Below are 18,634 nucleotides of genomic sequence, written 5' to 3'. Positions count from 1 at the left end.
GGAAGGGGTGGTTCTCAGTCACAGGTATGGCCTCTTTGGTGACATTGTAGACAGAATGATCAAGGCATTAATATTTATTGAGAAACTATACAGATCAACATTATGCTGGCTGACATGAGGCCATATCCAGTGCCAGGTGCATTATGCTCATTAACATGAAGCTATGCCCAGTGCCAGGCACAGAAAATTCATCTTATGGTCCTGTTCAGAGGTTGCTGGGTATGGAGGTGTCATAATATTTTTCCAACAGGAGGTCATGAGGCACTCAAGGGAAGCGACACATTTATCCAAGCTCTCACCAAAGTAATAGATGAGTGCATAGACCGTGCTTACCACCTGAGAGATCTGATGGGCTGGTGGGAAGAAGCTGGTAATGAGAGAGTGCTCTCTGCAGGATCTGTGACTGCATGGGCATCTGGCACTCCTTGCTTGGATCACTCATATTGCTGTAGCACTCAACCGCATACTGTTCCAGGGGAACGTCTCCATACATCTTGATGGGAAGCTCATCAAGACACAGGATTTTCTATTTTTTTCCTCTTCTAATTATTTTATTTTTATATGTATGGGTGTTTGCTTGCATGTATATCTGCACATCAAGTGTGTGTGCACGCTTGGAGCCATCAGAGGACCAGAAGAGGGTAGTAGATTCCCCAGAAACTGCTGGTTTAGGTGATTGCGAGCCATCATGTGGGTCCAGGACTTCTGGAAGAACAGCCAATAACCTTAACCACTGAGACATCTCTCTAGCCCCAAGACATTGGATTTTCTAAGGCAAGAAGCAAATATTCCATCCTTCAGTTGAGTTGAGTTCAGGAAGTAAACCACTCAGTAGCTTCAGGAAGTTACTGAAACAGACCAGCTTACTAGGTCTCTTTCTCCTCAAGATAATATAACCAGTAAGGAGTGCTGAGAACCACTCTCAAGCAAGCTTAGCTGCCTGAAAGTGGAAGAGACCAGCCAAACATCCTAGAGGAGTCTCAGAAATGTGCTGCCTTAAAAACACTCTCCAAGCTGTGAGGCAAGCACCACCAGGTGTCCAGTGTTCATGAGCTGTCACCCATCCTTTCTGTGAACTCTGCCATGGCCCCCTGGGAACTGGAACTTGTCACTCTGAGGTGAGAACTGACACTTTTGATGCTTATGGGGATTGCCAGAGATTCTTCCTGCAGATTCCGTATCCCCTGCCAGGTTTAACCACACCCAGAGCTCCAGTCTGCTACAACAAGAGGCTAGGCACAGCCTCTGATTGGTCCTCACCAAAGTAAGAAATACTAAGGCAATCAATGGGTGTCTGGGTATAGTTGATGTCAGAGAGATGACAAATACATTGTCCGGCCCAAACATATCAATGGGGACTTGAACTGAACTGCTCCTGAATACATATCTCAAGGAAGGGCTCTGTGATGAGCGTTAAGGCTGAATAGGACTGGGGCCTGGCTTCCCAAGAAATTTACACGCCAATTTGTTTACCAGCTCTCCATACAAAGGGTCGCTGGTGCTCACCTCCACTTGCCACAAGCATCTTTCTTGATATTTCTGGTAGGTCCCAACCGGAACACTCCCTTTACACACATCTAGCAGGTTCTCACGGCTATTAAGGCTTCTCTCACCCTCCACAGCCCAAAACTATGCTCTATCTGGAATTTAAGTCAAGTCTGATTATTCAGTGCCCCAGGAACTCCAGATTCTTGTAGGTCTCCAGCATCACACCCCTGCACAGACCCTTCTCAGTAGTAGCTGACTTCTGCCTTCCTGCCAGCCTACATCCACATCTACAACTTAAATGACACCAACCCCATTTCCAGATTTTGGGACACCACACGCCTTCCCCAGGATCTCCTCATGTCAGCATGTCTCAAGGAGACAGAGGCTGCAGCAGTCCTGGCAGGGACAGAACATGGCAATGGTCTGAAGGTGTCAGGCAAAGTCTACTGGGTTCTTACTTTTTACATGATATATTTTTAATCATGTGTGTTTGTGATGGTTTTACTTTTAAGTATACAAAAAATATTTATAAACTATCCTTTTTTAAGTGGTGCTTGAATGTGCCTGAAAAGTCATTTCCAGAGTCAATTTTCCTTAAAATATTTTCTTATAAACATCACATTGGTTTATACCTAAGAGAATAAGAAGATTTGAGGGTTTTTTAATATAGTTTTAATCAATAAGATAGTTTACAACTTTGTAACTGTTCAGAAAATGACCACAGTAACAAAGCACACACATCTGAAGAAACATGGATGCTATTTAAGCCGAGCTTGCTTCTGCTTCACGCTTCTTCCTTCTCCAGTTACATTTAACAAACAAATCCGTACAAAGACTTCCTTAGATCTAAGCTTCAAACTGCCTTGAACTCATTCAGCTTTTAATCAGTTATTCAATACATTAAAAAAAAAAATAATGCAAGGACAAAATCAGATTGTGCCTAGGCAAAATGGGCAAGATTGCCCGGTACAAATTTTGCTATAACAAAGTACTTTATACACTGATGGTAATGTTGATTACAAGACTATAGAAATAACCGTTAAAAATAATTGTTTTCACTTTAAGTACATTATAACTTAATTAGATTAAAGGAATAGATATTGAGCTCCATTAAAAGAAACTGCAACAATCTCAAAATCTGCTCTCATCCGGTTGACACAGTTCTTACTGGGCCACTTCACAGATACTGCACGTTAGCACTTACAACAATCTGGGCCTGTGTTAGAAGAATGAAATGTGATTCCTTTGTTTCTCTCTCTCTCTCTCTCTCCCTCTCTCTCTCTCTCTCTTGGTTTTTTGGTTTTTTTTTTTTGTTTTTTTTTTTTTTTTTTTTTTTTTTTTTTTTTTTTTTGAGACAGGTTTTCTCTTTCTAGCCCTGGCTGTCCTGGAACTCACTCTGTAGACCAGGCTGGCCTCAAACTCAGAAATCCACCTACCTCTCCCAAGCGCTGGGATTAAAGACGTGCACCACCATGGCCTGCTAATCCACCTGCCTCTGCCTCCCAATCAAGCTACCACTGTGCATACGTTATCATATCTAACAGCATGGTGGAATGCCTGAAAATATTTTAAAGTTAAATCTCAGCTAAGAGTGACTGTGAGGACTAAGGCACCCGTGGGGTTAGTAACATTTCAGTGAAAGCCAGTGTCTGTCAGTGTGGCGTTTGAGTTGCAGAGAACATAAGTTCCTATTAGTTCTTTTAAGACAGTGGAGGAGATAGAGAAGCTAGAGAAAAAGAGACAATTAGCCTGCCCCAGATTAAACAAAATGAACAGAAGTTCTAAGTTTTCTCCAACAACATACCACCAATACGATAATTATGAGTAATTTTGCTTCTCGTTTGTATTTGCTATACTTTCCACCTCAGATGCACACTTTTGTAAGGACAGTAAGGTGACCTCTACACCCAAAGCACACTCTTCACACCGATGAGCTGTCTCATCTGAAAACAAGGGGCCAGGGGTCTTTTATCCTAATATAATTTTGGCTTCGTTTTATTTGCTTTTTCTCTCCAGAAATAAATGACAAGACAGTTAACGTCAGAAGGTGGGAAATAGACCAGGAAAGTAAAGTCACCCTTTACCTGGTCACTCCTTCATATCCCTACCCAAATAGTGTTCCCAAGAACCCGTGTCTACTTTCATGAATGTGGATGTTTGGCTTACATGGAGAAAAACTTAATAGCCTTCTCTGATAGATCTCTAAGATACCATAACCTGCAGCACAGCAAGAGAAATACAATTACTCCCACACAGGGTGTTTTTAGAAAAATATATATATAATATAAAAAATATATTTTATGTAATATAAAATATATTACATACTATAACAGAAACCAGTCAACTGACTAGACTGTACCTTAAGAGAAAGGTCTCCTTAGTTTAGAGGGTTAAATAATGAGCAAAACTGTAAATATTAAAGCCAAAAGGTTAAAATTCTAAAAAGAATTAATACAAATTTAAAATTATATATATTTCTTAGTAAATACCTGCCTATTTAGGGAGTGAAAACATACTTTCAGAAAGTGTAACTGTGACCACTCAGATATAAAAATACTTAAATAAGAAGCACACCCAAAAGCGAGAATTCCAGAGCGTGTCACCTTACCACATTTGTTCTATAATGAAGAATGAAGAACTATGCCAAGTCTGGAACATCAGAGTTTTAATATTCTTTTTATCCAAAGAAAATGATTGATTGTTTAAATAATGATAGTTTATCACAGATTCAGTAAAGTTGGTAATGAAAAAAACAGCCATATTTTATACACAGGATAAAGCTAGTTATATAAAGTTGTAGAAAAAAAAAGGTTATTGGATAAAGTTTTTATTGTTGTTTTTTAGAAACAGGCTCTCACTATGTAGCCCTGGCTGTCCTGGAACTCACTCTGTAGGCTAGGCTGGCCTTGAACTCACAGAGATCCACCTACCTCTGCCTGCTGAGAGCTGCAATTAAAGATGTGCACCAACCACTACACCCCTCAAGTAAAGTCTGAACAACTTTTCATATCTTCAGTTCAAGAAATATTTTACTTGAACAAATCAATTACAATAAACGAGGCCTGTACTTTTTATTTAACTCAGTGTAGGAGAAGATAACTACTTAACTGTCTGAGCTTCCACAACAAAAACTTTGCCCACGGAGCCTACTGACATGGAGCGCTTCTCCCCGACGGATTCTCAGATGTTCTTTCAAAGTAGCTTTAGGTTTAAAACATTTCATGCACACACTCACGCGTGCATGGGGGAGGAGAGGAGAGAGAGGGGCGTATCTACATAAGTTCTTTAAACACCAATGGGTATTCTAAATAAAGGTTTCAAAGCCCTTCCTACAATGGGGGAGTTACTGCTTAACCATTACCGTGGCAAGTCCCCACACTCAATCCCTACAATCCTTACATTCACAGTTTTCTACATCCATAAAGTGCTATGAATATAGAGTAAAAATAGACAGTGTGACCTAAAGGCAGAAGTAAGAGGCAAGTTTTTCTGACTTCCACGCTTTTTTTCTGCCAGTCTTACTTAATTATTTCAATCCCTTATCAGATGAGTATGAAACAAAGTTCTGCCGGCAGATGGCGCTCTCCGATAAGCACCGCCATTTGCTCCCGTGACCCTACAGAGATTATACCTAGCCCTAGGAAAAATTCCTTTGAGTATACCCCTAGATTTCTACATAGGAAGCAATTACAGTAAATAAAAACAAACAAACAAAAAACAAAAAAAAACTTTTAAGATCCTTTTGTGTTTGTTTTAATTGTAGTTTACACAGAAAACACTACAAGGGGAAACTTTGTAATTCTCATGCTAAATTGTATAGCTTTCTAATCTATAAATATAATCTCCGTAAGTGTAGCATACTGATTCTCCAACACTTCTATTATATCTATAATTTATACCAAGAAACCAGCCCTTCTAATAAGTCTAAGGCCATTACTCTTGCATATACAAAGGGTGTTTTATTGTTCTGCAGTGTTTGACAATGTAGTCTAAGCTCTTTGCAAATTTACATCATCTTCAATCTTCAGAGGGCTCGGCTTACAGGTATGTGTCAACGTGCTTAGCTTTAAAAGTACACAAAGTGTTCAAAGCTATTTCTGACTTTCTCTTCTATTAGATTTAGTGTATCTGGTTTTATGTTGAGGTCTTTGATCCACTAAGACTTGAGTTTTGTGTAGAGTCATAGATATGGAACTATTTGTATCCTTCTGTATGCAAATATCCAGCTAGACCGGCAGCATTTGTTGGAGATGTTTTCTTTTTATCCGTTGTATGGTTTTGGCTTTTTTGCTAAAAATCAAGTGTCTGTAGATGTGTGGGTTTATTTCTGGGTCTTCTATTCGATTTTATCCATCAACCTGTTTCTAGACAAACACTATGGAGTTTTTTATTATTATTGCTCTATAGTACAGCTTGAGATCAAGGATGGTGATACCTCTAGAAGTCCTTTTATTTTACAAGATTGTTTTACCTATCTTGTTTTTTGTTTGTTTATTTTTCATATGAAGTTGAGAATTGTTCTTTCAAGTCCTGTAAAGAATTAAGTTGGAATTCTGATGGGAATTGCATCGAATTTGTATATTCCTTTTGGTAAGATGGCCATTTTCACTATGTTAACCCTACCAATCCATGAGCTTGGGAGATCTTTCCATTTTCTAATATCTTCTTCAATTTCTTTTTCAGAGACTTGAAGTTCTTGTTATATAGGTCTTTCACTCGCTTGGTTAGAGTCACACCAAGATATTTTACATTATTTGTGGCAACTGCAAAGGGTGTTGTTTCCCTGACTTCTTTCTCAGTCTGTTTTTGTCCTGTCTACAAGAAATTCAGGGACAAAGACGGAGTAGAGACTGAGAGAATAGACAACCAATAACTGTCCCCACCTGAGGCCCATCCCATGGGCAAGCACCAATCCCTGGCACTATTAATGCTTACAGACAGGAGCCTAGCATAACTGTCCTCTGAGAGGCTCCACATAGCAGCTGACTGAAACAGAGGTGAAGACCCACAGCCAGACATTGAATGGAGCTCAGGAGTCTTATAGAAGAATTGAGGGAAGGATTGAGGGACTAGAAAGGGATAGGAATTTCACAGAAAGTCCAACAGACCAACATGGTCCCTCGAGGACTCTCAGAAACTGAAACACCAACCAGAAAGTATACACAGGATGAACCCCGAACACCCCAATCCCCCTGCACATATGTAACAGATATGCACTCAGTCTTCATGCAGGTCACCCAACAACTGGAGCCAGGGCTGTCTTTAAGTCTGTTACCTGCCTGTGGGTCCTGTTCCCCTAACTATGCTGCCTTGTTTGGCCTCAGAAGGAGAGGATGTGCCTAGTGGTGCAGAGACTTGACCTGCCAGGTTGAGGGGGACCACAGAGGGGGGGCTCCACCCTCTAAGAGGAGAAGAGGAGGGGGAGTTGAGGGGAGGGACTGTGTGAGGTAGAGACCAGGAGGAGGGGAGGGCAGCGATCAGGATATAAAGTGAATAAATAAATTAATGGGGAAAAAAATCAAGAAAGTTTCTGGAAGATTTGTATAATCTGAAAAAGTACACCAAGTGTACATGCACTTTATATAGAATAGTGTTACACACATATGCAGGCACACTCCCCCTACTATACAGTGTGTCAGATGCATTGGAAGCTGAGTTGCTATGATAAAATTGGTATTTACGCCACTATAAAATATTAAAAGGCCCAAAAGGTATTAGGATCAGAGTCAGAAACTGGTGGTATCGGATTACTCTTTTTTTCTGAGATTGTCTATGTGTCTATAACTGAAAAGTGGAGAAAAAGCTAAAGGGACCGGGTCTCGGTGGAACAGATACAAAGGCAGACCACAGGCATAAGACAAAATGTCCCAAGAACAGAAGTGTCCTGTGGCAGAGGAAGCGGGCTTAGAGAGTCAGGAACAGGAAGGCATTAGGACCCAGCAGAGCTTCCCTCTCCCGTCTCCCTCCCAGGTAGCAGAGTAAGGGAATCTCCTACAGAGAAAGTGTCCGAGCACCCCATGACCACCCTGAGGTGGGTCCCCAGTCTAACCATCTCCTGGGACTGATGGAACGTCTGATGCCTCAGAAGGTTTAACAGAGGGGAAGGCACTACTGTATTACTGCTCAGGCTGCTGTGGAGCCGCTGAGCACCCTGTACCGCACGATGTCTCGGCTGGGACCTTGTCTTACAGGGTTGGGCTGCAAGATACCGTTACCTACACTGATAGCAGGCCAAATGACCTCCTTCCCTTTTTTAAGGAGAAACCTAAACCGTTCTCTTCTTCTGAGTAGGAGTCAAAGCATCGTCCTTCCTCGTGGCAAAGATGCCAGGCCTTAATGGGATCTCTAGCATCAAACAAAAGGAAATCAACGGGTCGAGTTCAAGCCTAGGGGCACAGGCAGAGCAGACTTCAAGGTGATCCCTGTGTAACTCAGCCACTTTGGCTGTGCTGGTCTCTTAGCATCTTGTTCAGGGCTGCCTCTTGGTAGGCCATAGCTCTTCTTGCTCTCCATCCTCTCTCTCCTCTCATGGTCTGTTTTAGTCAGCTGGCCGTGTTCAGTCTGGACTCTTCCCCTGCCTGCTCTCTCCTTATATCTACAATGAAAATTGTTTCCACGTTTTAGGAGTAGCACACCCTCCTCTTTTTAGTTCTTTTTTTTTTTTTTTTCATTCAGAAGCATGCTTGGAATATATTGTATGAAGAAAAACGTATATTCAATAATAAAGAAAAAAGGACAAAGACGTAAAGGGGCTGTGGAATCTTGCTATACAGTTAGGGACAGGCAGGGAGCTCCCAGGGTGTGGCAGGGAAGTCCCCACGTGGAGGCTGGGGAAGTGAAGTCTGGATTGTGTTGGAGACCCCAAGATGGCTTAGAAGATGCCAGAGTCATGTGACACTTGTCCCTTTCCTCCCCTTTACAAAAGTAGTATTTATCCTGGGCCATTGTTTGTCGCCGCACTTTGATTTTTACAGGGAATAAGAGAATGCTGTGAGTCCCAGAAGAGACTTTGAACTTTAAACACTGTTGAGACAGTGAAAGACTACGGGGACTTTGGAAGTTAGACTAAATTCATTTTGTATTATGTTATGTTATGTTATGGCTACAAGTTTATGGGCATCAGAGAGTGGAATATGGTAGTTTGAATAAGAATTTGCCCTTGTGGGCTCATATATTTGAATGTTTGGTTTCCAGGTGGTAGACAGTTTAGGAAAGATTAGAAGGTGTGATCTTACTGGAAGCAGTGTGTCACTGGGGATGGGCTTTGAGGTTTAAAAGCCCATGCTCCCACATCATGCCTGCCAGTTTGCCTGCTTCTTTTGAAACCTCACAGAATAAGGGATACGTTTTCTTTTGTTTAAGCTGGTTAAGTTGGAATTTTATGTTTCTACAGCTGAAATTTTATTAATATATTGAGCATAACATTAACGACTATTTTAACCTGTCCATATGGTAATCTTTATCCATGAAGTAAGGCTGTTTCCACATTATTACAAACCTTAAAAGTACAATGGCTCTTGGGATGAACTGAGATTATCAATGTGCAAATTTTCAACAAACAAACAAACAAAAAAAGTCTTTCTCTTCTCAATGGGATGAAGTCACACACATTTTAATGCACATGTATTAGTTACTTCTTTAATTGTCCTCTCAGTCAGGATTCTCTAGAGGGATAGAACTGATTGAATATATAAATATAGATACAGAGATAGATATAGAGATAGATAGATAGATAGATAGATAGATAGATAGATAGATAATAGGTAGGATTTATTACAGTGGCTCACGGGCTGTGGTCTGGATGGTCTAACAATGGCTGTGGTCTGGATTGTCTAACAATGGCTGTGGTCTGGATGGTCTAACAATGGCTGTTTCCTGACTAAAAGTTTGAGAATCCAGTAGTTGTTCAACACACAAGACTGAATATCTCATTTGGTCTTCTGTATATGTTGGAATTTCAAAGAAGTAGGCCCTAATACCATGAAGCGATGCTTAGTCACATGCTCTTTAAACTTGTTGGGTTCTGTTTCAGAGCTGACGGTAGCGTCTCAGAAGTCCTTAAAGAATGTTGACCTAATACCATCTTAAGCAATGTTATCTCCCACTAGTCTTCTAAGAAAGGGAGCTGTCCCCACCCCCACACTCCTTTAGATGTAGGCAATGCACTTTCCTGGCCCTCCAACCCTTGACCCTTGACCTGAGGTATGCCTCCTTCCAGCATCTGGGTCATGTTTCTCAGTGTCATTGAACCCCAGAGTGAGCCAGGGTTCTGTGTTTTTAGTAGGAATATCAAACTGCATTCATATCACTACACATTTTAACTTGCTTAAAGAACTTTTGCACCTTCTTAACTAACTTGTTCACAATCCCTTTCACTTTGATTCAAACGACTGAGGTAAAAATAGAGAAAGAATATTGAAATACCCCCAAAAGATTATGTTTCCTAGGATAAAAGAATAAAAATTCTACCTACTTTAGTGTAAATTGATGTAGTCTCTGGCTTCATAAGATGCCAGAGTTCAGGAACTAACTGCAGGATGTCATCAATTTTAGCCCAAGGGACTGGGCTGCCATCAAGAACTGTCTGAAAGAATTCTTGGGCTCTCCACTCCGTAGATATTAGAAGGAAGGAAAGGCTGACGGGTGTCAGGGAAGGAGGAGTTTTCTTGCTAGCCTTTCATAGAAACAAAAACATCAGTCTAGAGTTCACCCATCACCACCTCCTTCCCCCACACTCTAAGATATTGGAGGGGCCCTGAAGGTCACCAGGGCCCTCTCCAAAAACCTTGGTTGTTTCTCTTGGCAAAGACTGACCTTGTACCCGTCCCAGAACGGGCTCCAAACTAATTACGTCATGGCGTGGTTGCCTAGGAGCAGAGCCTTCCTCTTTACTGATTCAAAGAATAAGAAGGCAGGAGAGAAGAAAGGTCTCGGCACCTAGGCAGATTTCAGTGAAAGCAGAAATACGAATGTACAATGCAACACATGAAGACACATTCTACCAGGTAGAGAGGGAACTAAGATGGTGTCCTCGTGGTTTTGAAAAAAGCCAATATTTATCTGGGGATGCAGTGGGCTCCCATAATTCCTCAGAACTGGCTGATTTGGGTTGTCATGGGGTATGTGGGGGAGCTTGGGTAGTCAGACAAAGAAAGGGGAGCTGATTGGTTCTTACCACAAAAGCTACCCCCAAGAAAGGCCTACAAAGTTCCTCCCAGTGGGAGATAAAGCTCACCAAGTCTTTGCCTTGGCCGTCTTAAATGTTTAAGAGAATAGTGTATGATACCACACAGAGCCTTTCTTCCCTGCCTGTTTGTCTATCACGAATCTGTTCAGCTCCTAGGCTCTCACTATACCTAACCAAGAGGTACTTACTTGAATTCCAGTTTCCAGGTAATCTCACTAGCCGTTCAGATTAAGTATAAGGAAAGTTCTCGATCTATGCTTGTAATGACTACTCATATTGTATTTTACTTGTTCATCTGTGAAAATGCCTCCTGAATTTGTGAGTAATATTTCCTGTAAAGAAGCTATCTCTACAATACTGATTAACTGGCTAAGAAAGTGTGTAGAGAGATTGAATGCTATATGTCCAGGGGCTAGTTACTTTATATCAGGCTAGCTTTAGTCTCTGGAATATCCATCCATTTCTTGCCCACCTCTGTTCCAGAAGTAACATCTGTGACTAATGGCTGTCCTGGAACACCAGGCTGGCCTCAAACTCAGAAATCCGCCTGCCTCTGCCTCCCAAGTGCTGGGATTAAAGGCATGCACCACCACTGCCTGGCAAATCTGAGGCTTTCTTAGTTACTCTTGTTGCTGTGACAAAACACCATGACCAAGGCAACTTGTGAAAGGAAGCATTTAACTTGGAGCCTTGCTCATAGTTTCAGAGGAAGAGACCATGGCCATTATGGGAGTTGGGGGAAACATGACACCAAGCAGGCATGGTGGTAAAGCACACCCTGAGAGCTTAATCAGATACACAAGAATTAGGTAGGTGGAGAGAAAAAGACAGAGGTGGGTGGAGGAAGCTATTGAGAATAGAAGGGTGTGGGCTTTTGAAATCTTAAGTGACACATCTCCTCCAACAAGGCCACAGCTCCTAATTCTTCATCAAATGTTCTACAAACTGGGGACCGACAATTCAAACATATGAGCCTATGAGACCTTTTGCACTCAAACCACCGCAAAGGCCTATGGAGATGCTTCTTCCATCTTGCTGTAGCCATCTCTCTGGTGTACCCACCAATGTATTTTAAACTTGTCTTGATTTATGACTTTCTTTGTTCTATATGATTATAAACTTTATAAAGCTACTTCCATGTTGGAATATAGACTTTGGGGCAACCTAAATCTGTGATCACAGTAACCCAAAATGTGTCCCCTCCCCCCAAATATCTCCTATTCCCTTCAAAGTAAGAGCTGTGGGTTTTTTTTCTTTGCATCAACAAATTATATAATCACTACAAGTGTTCACTTACATTAACCATCTGCCTCTAAGATAAAGAATACTTAAGATAAAATGTATTTAACATTTTGTTGAATGAAACATTTCTGGTTACAAACCACACTGCGTTTTATCAAACACAAAATTAAGACAGCAATTTTTAACACTATAATAAAATGATTGAAATAAAAGCCTTCAATCACAGGTTGAAGAGATTCTTTCAATATTCTGTGTTCCACTGTATGACCACAGAAGGCTTCACCTGCTGCCTAGGAATTTCAAGCATCGATTGGGAACATTCTTCTTGACTGCAGGTTCTGCTATGAAAAAGGATAACCCCAGGACCCTGAACATTGTGTAACCCATGCAAAACTCAGCAACGACCATAATGCTGATAATCGATTTTATCTTTAGCAGCTCTGTAGAAAAAAAAAGAAAAAAGAAAGAGAGAAATCAGAAGGAAAAGGCACAGAATTGAGCTGCCATTCCAGTTAACATGCATGGATTTGTAAATTCCATTGCACTCATTGCTTTATAACGAGAAAGCACTGATATGTATTGATGCAGAGAATCTTGCTCTACCCACAAGCAGCTACATCCCACCACTTATCCACCCTCACACATCTCCTATCCCTCATATTGGGAATGTTGATTTTTTTTTTCCTAGAAGCCCGGTACTGGCTCAGCTATGGGACCATCTGAGACCCAACAGAGGAGAAGACTAGAAATCATCCTAGTGGTCCTCTAGAAGCGCGGTACACTTTGAGGATTAAGTACACAGAAATGTTTGTGGAAGGAAACACTGGAGAGAGAGAGAAAAATGTGGTGTAAGGTAGGAATGCAGCTGAATTAAAGTAAAAATAATACATGTACAAATTTATTAGCATCCCTTAGGCAACTTTTTACACACTCCTTATGCAATGAAAGAATGTGATCAGAATGGTAGGGCAAGGAAGTGGGGGGAGGGGAAATGAATGTGCTCCCAGACTGCCCTAGCCTGCAGGAAAATTAGGAAGCTGTCAATACACTGAGTAGACAAAGCAGGTCACCAGAGACCTCACTCCTATATTTGAGTGTTCTGTTCAAGCAACAGGGCCATTACTGTTTAGCATCCAAGTTTGAAATTACGTTATCTTGTTTACCACTATGCTGCTAGAAGTTCATAATAGTTTGTTTAAATTAACTGGGAGATACATTTAGCAGGTTTTTCAAATGAGCAATTAAAGGATAGGTGCAAGTGAGTTTCTATAGATTTAGAAGTGACAGAGTTTACTGTTTGTGTATGTTTTGTCTGGGTTATCCGAAGGGTTTTCTGTCATGGCCTTCTAGGGAAGGCCAACCTTTAATCATTGTGCTTACATCACTGCATTGCAGAAAACACATTCGTTGCTGTAAGTGTGTCCATTAGTCCCACAGACTGGATTCCATTCCCTGGTACACCTATTTGGGAATGTCCCGTACTTGTCGCAGTCTGGCTGTGAGACATAAAGAGAAGATGCAAGGTTTATCATATAATGATCTTTGTGTGTAGGGGTGGGGTGGGGGGGAAGATGCCCAGCAGAATGGTTCAATATTAAGAGTTAAATATAAACAAATACATTACACGTCTATGTCATCACACTTAATTACTCTGTGTATGTGTGCGTATGTGTACACAGGGGTGTGTGTGTGTGTGTGTATGTGTGTGTGTGTGTGTGTGTGTTCAAGCATGCACATGTATATGCATGCCACAGCATTCATGTAGGGGTTAGAGGGTAACTTGCAAGGGTCTTTCTACCACGTGGGCCCTGGAGATTGAACTCGGGCCGTCAGGCTTGGTGACAGGCACATTGATCCACTGAGCAATCTTTCCAGACCAAATATATTGTATTATTGATACATTTTTTTTAATAAACCTGATTTTTTTTTTTTTGAGACAGGGTTTCTCTGTGTAGCCCTGCCTGTCCTGGAACTCACTCTGTAGACCAAGATGGCCTCAAACCCAGAAATCCACCTGTCTCTGCCTCCCAAGTGCTGGGATTAAAGGCTTTTTTTTTTTTTTTTTTTTTAATAAACCTGATTTTTAAAAACCATCTAATCACTTACCCTTCAGTCTCTTGTCCTTCTGAACCGTTCATGACAGACACAGGACACTCATACATGTGAGCCGTTATATGGATGTGTAAGGTTGTATACAGATATAGATAATGAGAGTATTGGTGACTTATAGAAATAGGCAATAGGGTGCATTTCCTGGTGAATTTGCCTTTTCAACTTCTCTGAAACTTTTATTTACTCAGTTGTTTAGGACTACAGTTCTTCACATCTATGTAACATTATAATGTGTTGATACTTAAAAATAAATCATGATTAATCCACCCTTAAAGAGATTATTCAGTTACTTTCGATCTTCTTTCCTTTCTAGAATAAACAATTCTACTTTAAATATATCTTAAAATATATTAGATACTTGGATATAATAAAGATTCAGTCCATTAATGAAATTTTTGAATAATGCTAAATATTTGTATAGCGTTGACAAGACTATTATTGTTTATGTGTATGTGTGTATGTATGTGTATGTATGTACCTGAGCATGTATATGTGCATCATGCGTGTGCAAGAGCCCATGGAGGTCAGAAAAGGTGGTTAATTCCAGGGAACTGGAGTTACAGATAGTTTTAAGCTATCATGTGGGTGCTGGGCACCAAATGGGCTTTGTCTGCAAAGATAATAGTAAATGCTCTTTTTGTTTGTTTGTTTGTTTGTTTTGTTTTGTTTTGTTTTTCAAGAGACAGGGTTTCTCTGTGTAGTTCTAGCTGTCCTGGAACTCACTTGTAGATCAGGCTGGCCTTGAACTCAGAAATCCACCTGCCTCTGCCTCCCAAGTGCTGGGATTAAAGGCGTCAGGCACCACTGCCCGGCTATAGTAAGTGCTCTTAACCTCTGAGTCATCACTCTAGCCTCTGGCGGGGTATTCTTGACCTTCATGTAATGGTAATGACATACGTACTTTTGTTTGGTTTTAATGGTTTCCAGGTCTGTTCTATTATAGGTTTCCTGTTGTTATATTTGACATTAAAAGTTACATTTAAAATAGCTAAAAGTTTACCATTTATTTATTTATTCTTTTATTAAAAGTTATATTCGCAGTTTCTCCTCCCTCTACTCTTTTCAGTTCCCTCCTTCCCTCTTCCCTAGACCCACTCCTCCCCCATTTCCTTTCAGAAAAGATTAGCCCCCCCCCCACCTTGAGGTTATCAACTGAACACAGCACAGCAAGTTAAACCATAAGGCTAGGTACAAACCTTCAGAGCGAAGCTGTACAAGGAAGCCCAGAGCAGATGAAGGAGCCAGAGACACTCCATTCCCAGCTTTGGAGTCCCACAAAACACCAAGCTAACAACCATAACATACACGCAGAGGACCTAGTGCAGGCCCTTACGGGCTCTGTGATGGCCTCTTCGGTCTCCGTGAGCCCTTATGAGTCTCGGTCTCCGTGAGCCCCTATGAGTCTCGGTCTCCGTGAGCCCCTATGAGTCCTGCTTAGTTGATTCTGTGGACCCTGTTCTCTTGGTGTCCTCAACGCCTTTGTCTCCTCCGAAGCTGCCAAAGTCGTTGGTGTTAACTTACCTTACGACGAAGTTCTTTGGAAAATGCAAAAGTGGTTTCTGAAACCAGCAAACAGAAGAAAAAGTCAAGAATGCAAAGAGAGGGAAGCACAGCCTACGGTGTGGAGTGCTACAGAGCCAAAGTAACCGGTGCTAAGTGCGTACTCGGGACCTTCGACCTTCGAAGTGAGGAGGTGAGGAAGTAGCAGAGTGACTTCAAATCTGGAAATGCCCCTGGCTGTTTACTGATGTCTGAAACTCTCCTTTTAAAGATACCACAGCACCTTTAATCCCAGCACTTGGGAGGCAGAGGCAGGCGGATTTCTGAGTTCGAGGCCAGCCTGGTCTACAGAGTGAGTTCCAGGACAGCCAGGGCTACACAGAGAAACCCTGTCTCAAAACAAACAAACAAACAAACAAACAAAAAACTAAAGATACCACAGTTTGCCTTTCTATGTGGAACAGCATAGAGGAACAATGCTATAAGCCAAGTGGCTTAGTTTGCCTCGTATAAAAGACATGTGGAAAAATTGACTAGCATTGAATTACTAAGATAGAGTATCTTAGGTCTAATCTTTCACCATCCCTTTATTTATTCTGAAACTTGGGATTTGTCAGTGGAAGGATGGATGCGTTTTCTCCCTAAGCAGACCTCAGCTGACAGAACTCGGCCATCAGCCAACAAACAACAAACGATAATGTCAAGGAGGACCGGATCTGGAAGACGGAGATGCTGTATGTGTCTATCTCATACACTGCATTCAGCAACACTCAAGTCCTGCAAACGGGATGGGGGTAAGCATCTCTTAACCAAAGACCCATGAGAACAACATAAAAATCCAGAGTACTGTTTTTAAGATCTACACTTTGTGTAACTGGCTTTCCCGGCACACACTGCTGTGGCCCGCTCCTACTACTGATGTAATTCAGTTCCTATGCTTCCGTTCTCCAAGACTGGACATGAGTAAAAAGCAAATAAAGAAGCGAATAAAGAATGTTAGTTCTAAAGAACTTAATGCCCTGTCAGCATTTGATGCTTCTGCTCCCAGTTGAGACCTTCATCTAGCTCTGAACTACAACGCTTGCTTCCAGCATCGTATGCTTGGGTGGGGGATAGCAGAAAATGTACTTACCATAATAAAAGGGAACCACCAGGGCCAGGATGAAAATGATTTTGGTCCATATTAAAGAGGAGGACATTTTATCAAGTCTGTGGAACAATCATTTAAAAGCTTCTATAACACATTTCCAAATGAAAGTTTCTTACAGATCAAGAAGGTAGCACACACACTCTTTTCCCAGATTCTTAATTATGGTTCATGCTACCATCCCTCTAATTCTTTTACTAATCTTCAGAATCAATAAGACACAGGCAGCAGAGGTCCTGAGTCCTCCCGTACCTAAGACCTTCACTGTACCTATAAAGAGTTTTATTTCTTCCTGCAGCTGGCCAAGCTAAGTAAGAGACTCACTGCATTTCAAGATATGCCCATGTTGAAATTTCAGTTTCCCGGAAATAATTCTTTTATCGAGAAGGTCCTTGAGAAGTTGCTATAGAAACCCTAGGCTCTTGGACAGTCTCCACGTGTCTCTGTGCCCTTTTTCTGGAGCACCAAAGACAGTGGAGAGACATCAAGAGCTCTAGACATTGAAAAAGGTTGGCTTGCCTTCTCTTCTCAGTCGCTTCCCTTCAGCTGCAGTTCTTATTGCTCTTTCTTTGAGAACCTTGTTCAGAAACAAGATCAAAAGCCCAGCACCAATCCATTCAGAGCAGAAGTCTGTGTTCCCCCTGGGGGCGGCAAAATAGCTCTCAAGATCCACATCACTTGCTCTGAATGGGTCTCTCAGGAGAAAGTTAGGGACAGATCGACCTGATTTACCCAGAGGTAAAGAGAGCGAGAAGGCAATTGATACACACACACACACACACACACACACACACACACAGAGAGAGAGAGAGTAGGGGGAGGGGGAGAGAGTGAGAGAGCAAAAGAGCAAGAGCAAGAGCAGGAGCCAGAGGGGTAGGGGGAGGGAGAAAGAGAGGAAGAGGGAGAGGAGTATTTCAAACTATTGGGTAAAAAAGAACAAGAGAATAAAAAAAAAGAAAAGAAAAGCAAATTTAAAGACTTGTGACTCGACCATTTTACCTCATGGCTTTGTCAGAAAAATTAGATCGAATACTAAAATAAAACTAATATGCATATGCCTGGCTAACTTAACAGGAAATTTTATTTTTATTAGGTGTTTTGTTTTAAGGTACATACCAGTGTCACACCAGGACATCTGCAAGCCCATAGCACAAATTTATAGCCCTGTTGGACACTTTTTAACCTATGTCCACTTCCACCACCAGAACAGTAAAGGTATTGTTTGTGTGAGTTTGTGTGTGGTGTGTTTGAAAGGCACAAGGTACAGCATTTGTGAGGACTAGATCTGGTTGCCAATTTGACTGGATAAAGGGATGCCTAGGGAGTTAGTAAACCCGGTTTCAAGTTAAGTCTGTGATGAGATTTTCGGAGAACCTTTTTATAGGTCAATGAACTAAGTGGTTAAAATTCATCCTCAACATAAACACTATGATCCACTGGGCTGAAGGTCTTGATGGAGTGGAAAAACAGAGGGGGAGCAGCACTTGCCCACATTCTCCCATATGGCAGGTGCTCTTTCTTTCTCTCTCTCTCTGTCCTTCCCTCTCTCTCTCTTTCTTCCTTTATTTCTGTTTCTCCTTTGTTTCTTTCTCTGTTTCTTTGTTTCTTCTTTGGTTGTTTCTTCTCTGTCTCTGTCTCTCTCTCTGTCTCTCTGTGTCTGTTATCTGTGTCTGTCTCTCTCTGTGTGTCTCTCTGTCTCTGTCTCTGTCTGTCTCTGTTTCTCTGTCTGTCTCTCTGTCTCTGTCTCTCTGTCTCTCTGTCTGTCTCTCTGTCTCTATCTCTCTGTCTCTCTGTCTCTCTCTCTGTCTCTGTCTCTGTCTGTCTCTGTTTCTCTGTCTCTCTGTCTTTCTGTCTCTGTCTCTGTTTCTCTGTCTCTCTGTCTCTCTGTCTGTCTGTCTCTCTCTCTCTTCCTCTCTCTCTCTCTCTCTCTTTCTCTTCCTCTCTCTCTCTCTCTCTCT

General features: G+C 41.6%; 2 protein-coding genes across 2 annotated transcripts in view; one reads left to right on the top strand and one right to left on the bottom strand.

Moving 5' to 3' along the window:
• Positions 1 to 18,634, top strand: part of Spink13 (serine peptidase inhibitor Kazal type 13) — a 130,563-nt gene that overhangs the window by 65,841 nt on the left and 46,088 nt on the right. The gene's annotated exons all lie outside the window — the stretch shown is intronic.
• The window catches only part of LOC116087683 (serine protease inhibitor Kazal-type 10-like), a 12,990-nt gene continuing 6,366 nt past the window's right edge, over positions 12,011 to 18,634 (bottom strand). Inside the window, exons 5-8 of the mRNA XM_031366322.1 lie at positions 16,662 to 16,738; positions 15,551 to 15,588; positions 13,298 to 13,413; positions 12,011 to 12,357 (exon numbers count right to left, since the gene is read on the bottom strand). Of these exons, the coding sequence (XP_031222182.1) occupies positions 12,312 to 12,357; positions 13,298 to 13,413; positions 15,551 to 15,588; positions 16,662 to 16,738 (277 nt within the window). The 3' untranslated portion in view covers positions 12,011 to 12,311. The remainder of the gene's footprint in view (positions 12,358 to 13,297; positions 13,414 to 15,550; positions 15,589 to 16,661; positions 16,739 to 18,634) is intronic.

The sequence above is a fragment of the Mastomys coucha genome, unplaced genomic scaffold, assembly GCF_008632895.1.
Source record: "Mastomys coucha isolate ucsf_1 unplaced genomic scaffold, UCSF_Mcou_1 pScaffold13, whole genome shotgun sequence".
NCBI lineage: Eukaryota > Metazoa > Chordata > Mammalia > Rodentia > Muridae > Mastomys > Mastomys coucha.
Note: the sequence above shows the minus strand (reverse complement) of the source record. Positions and strands in the feature narration are given on the sequence as shown.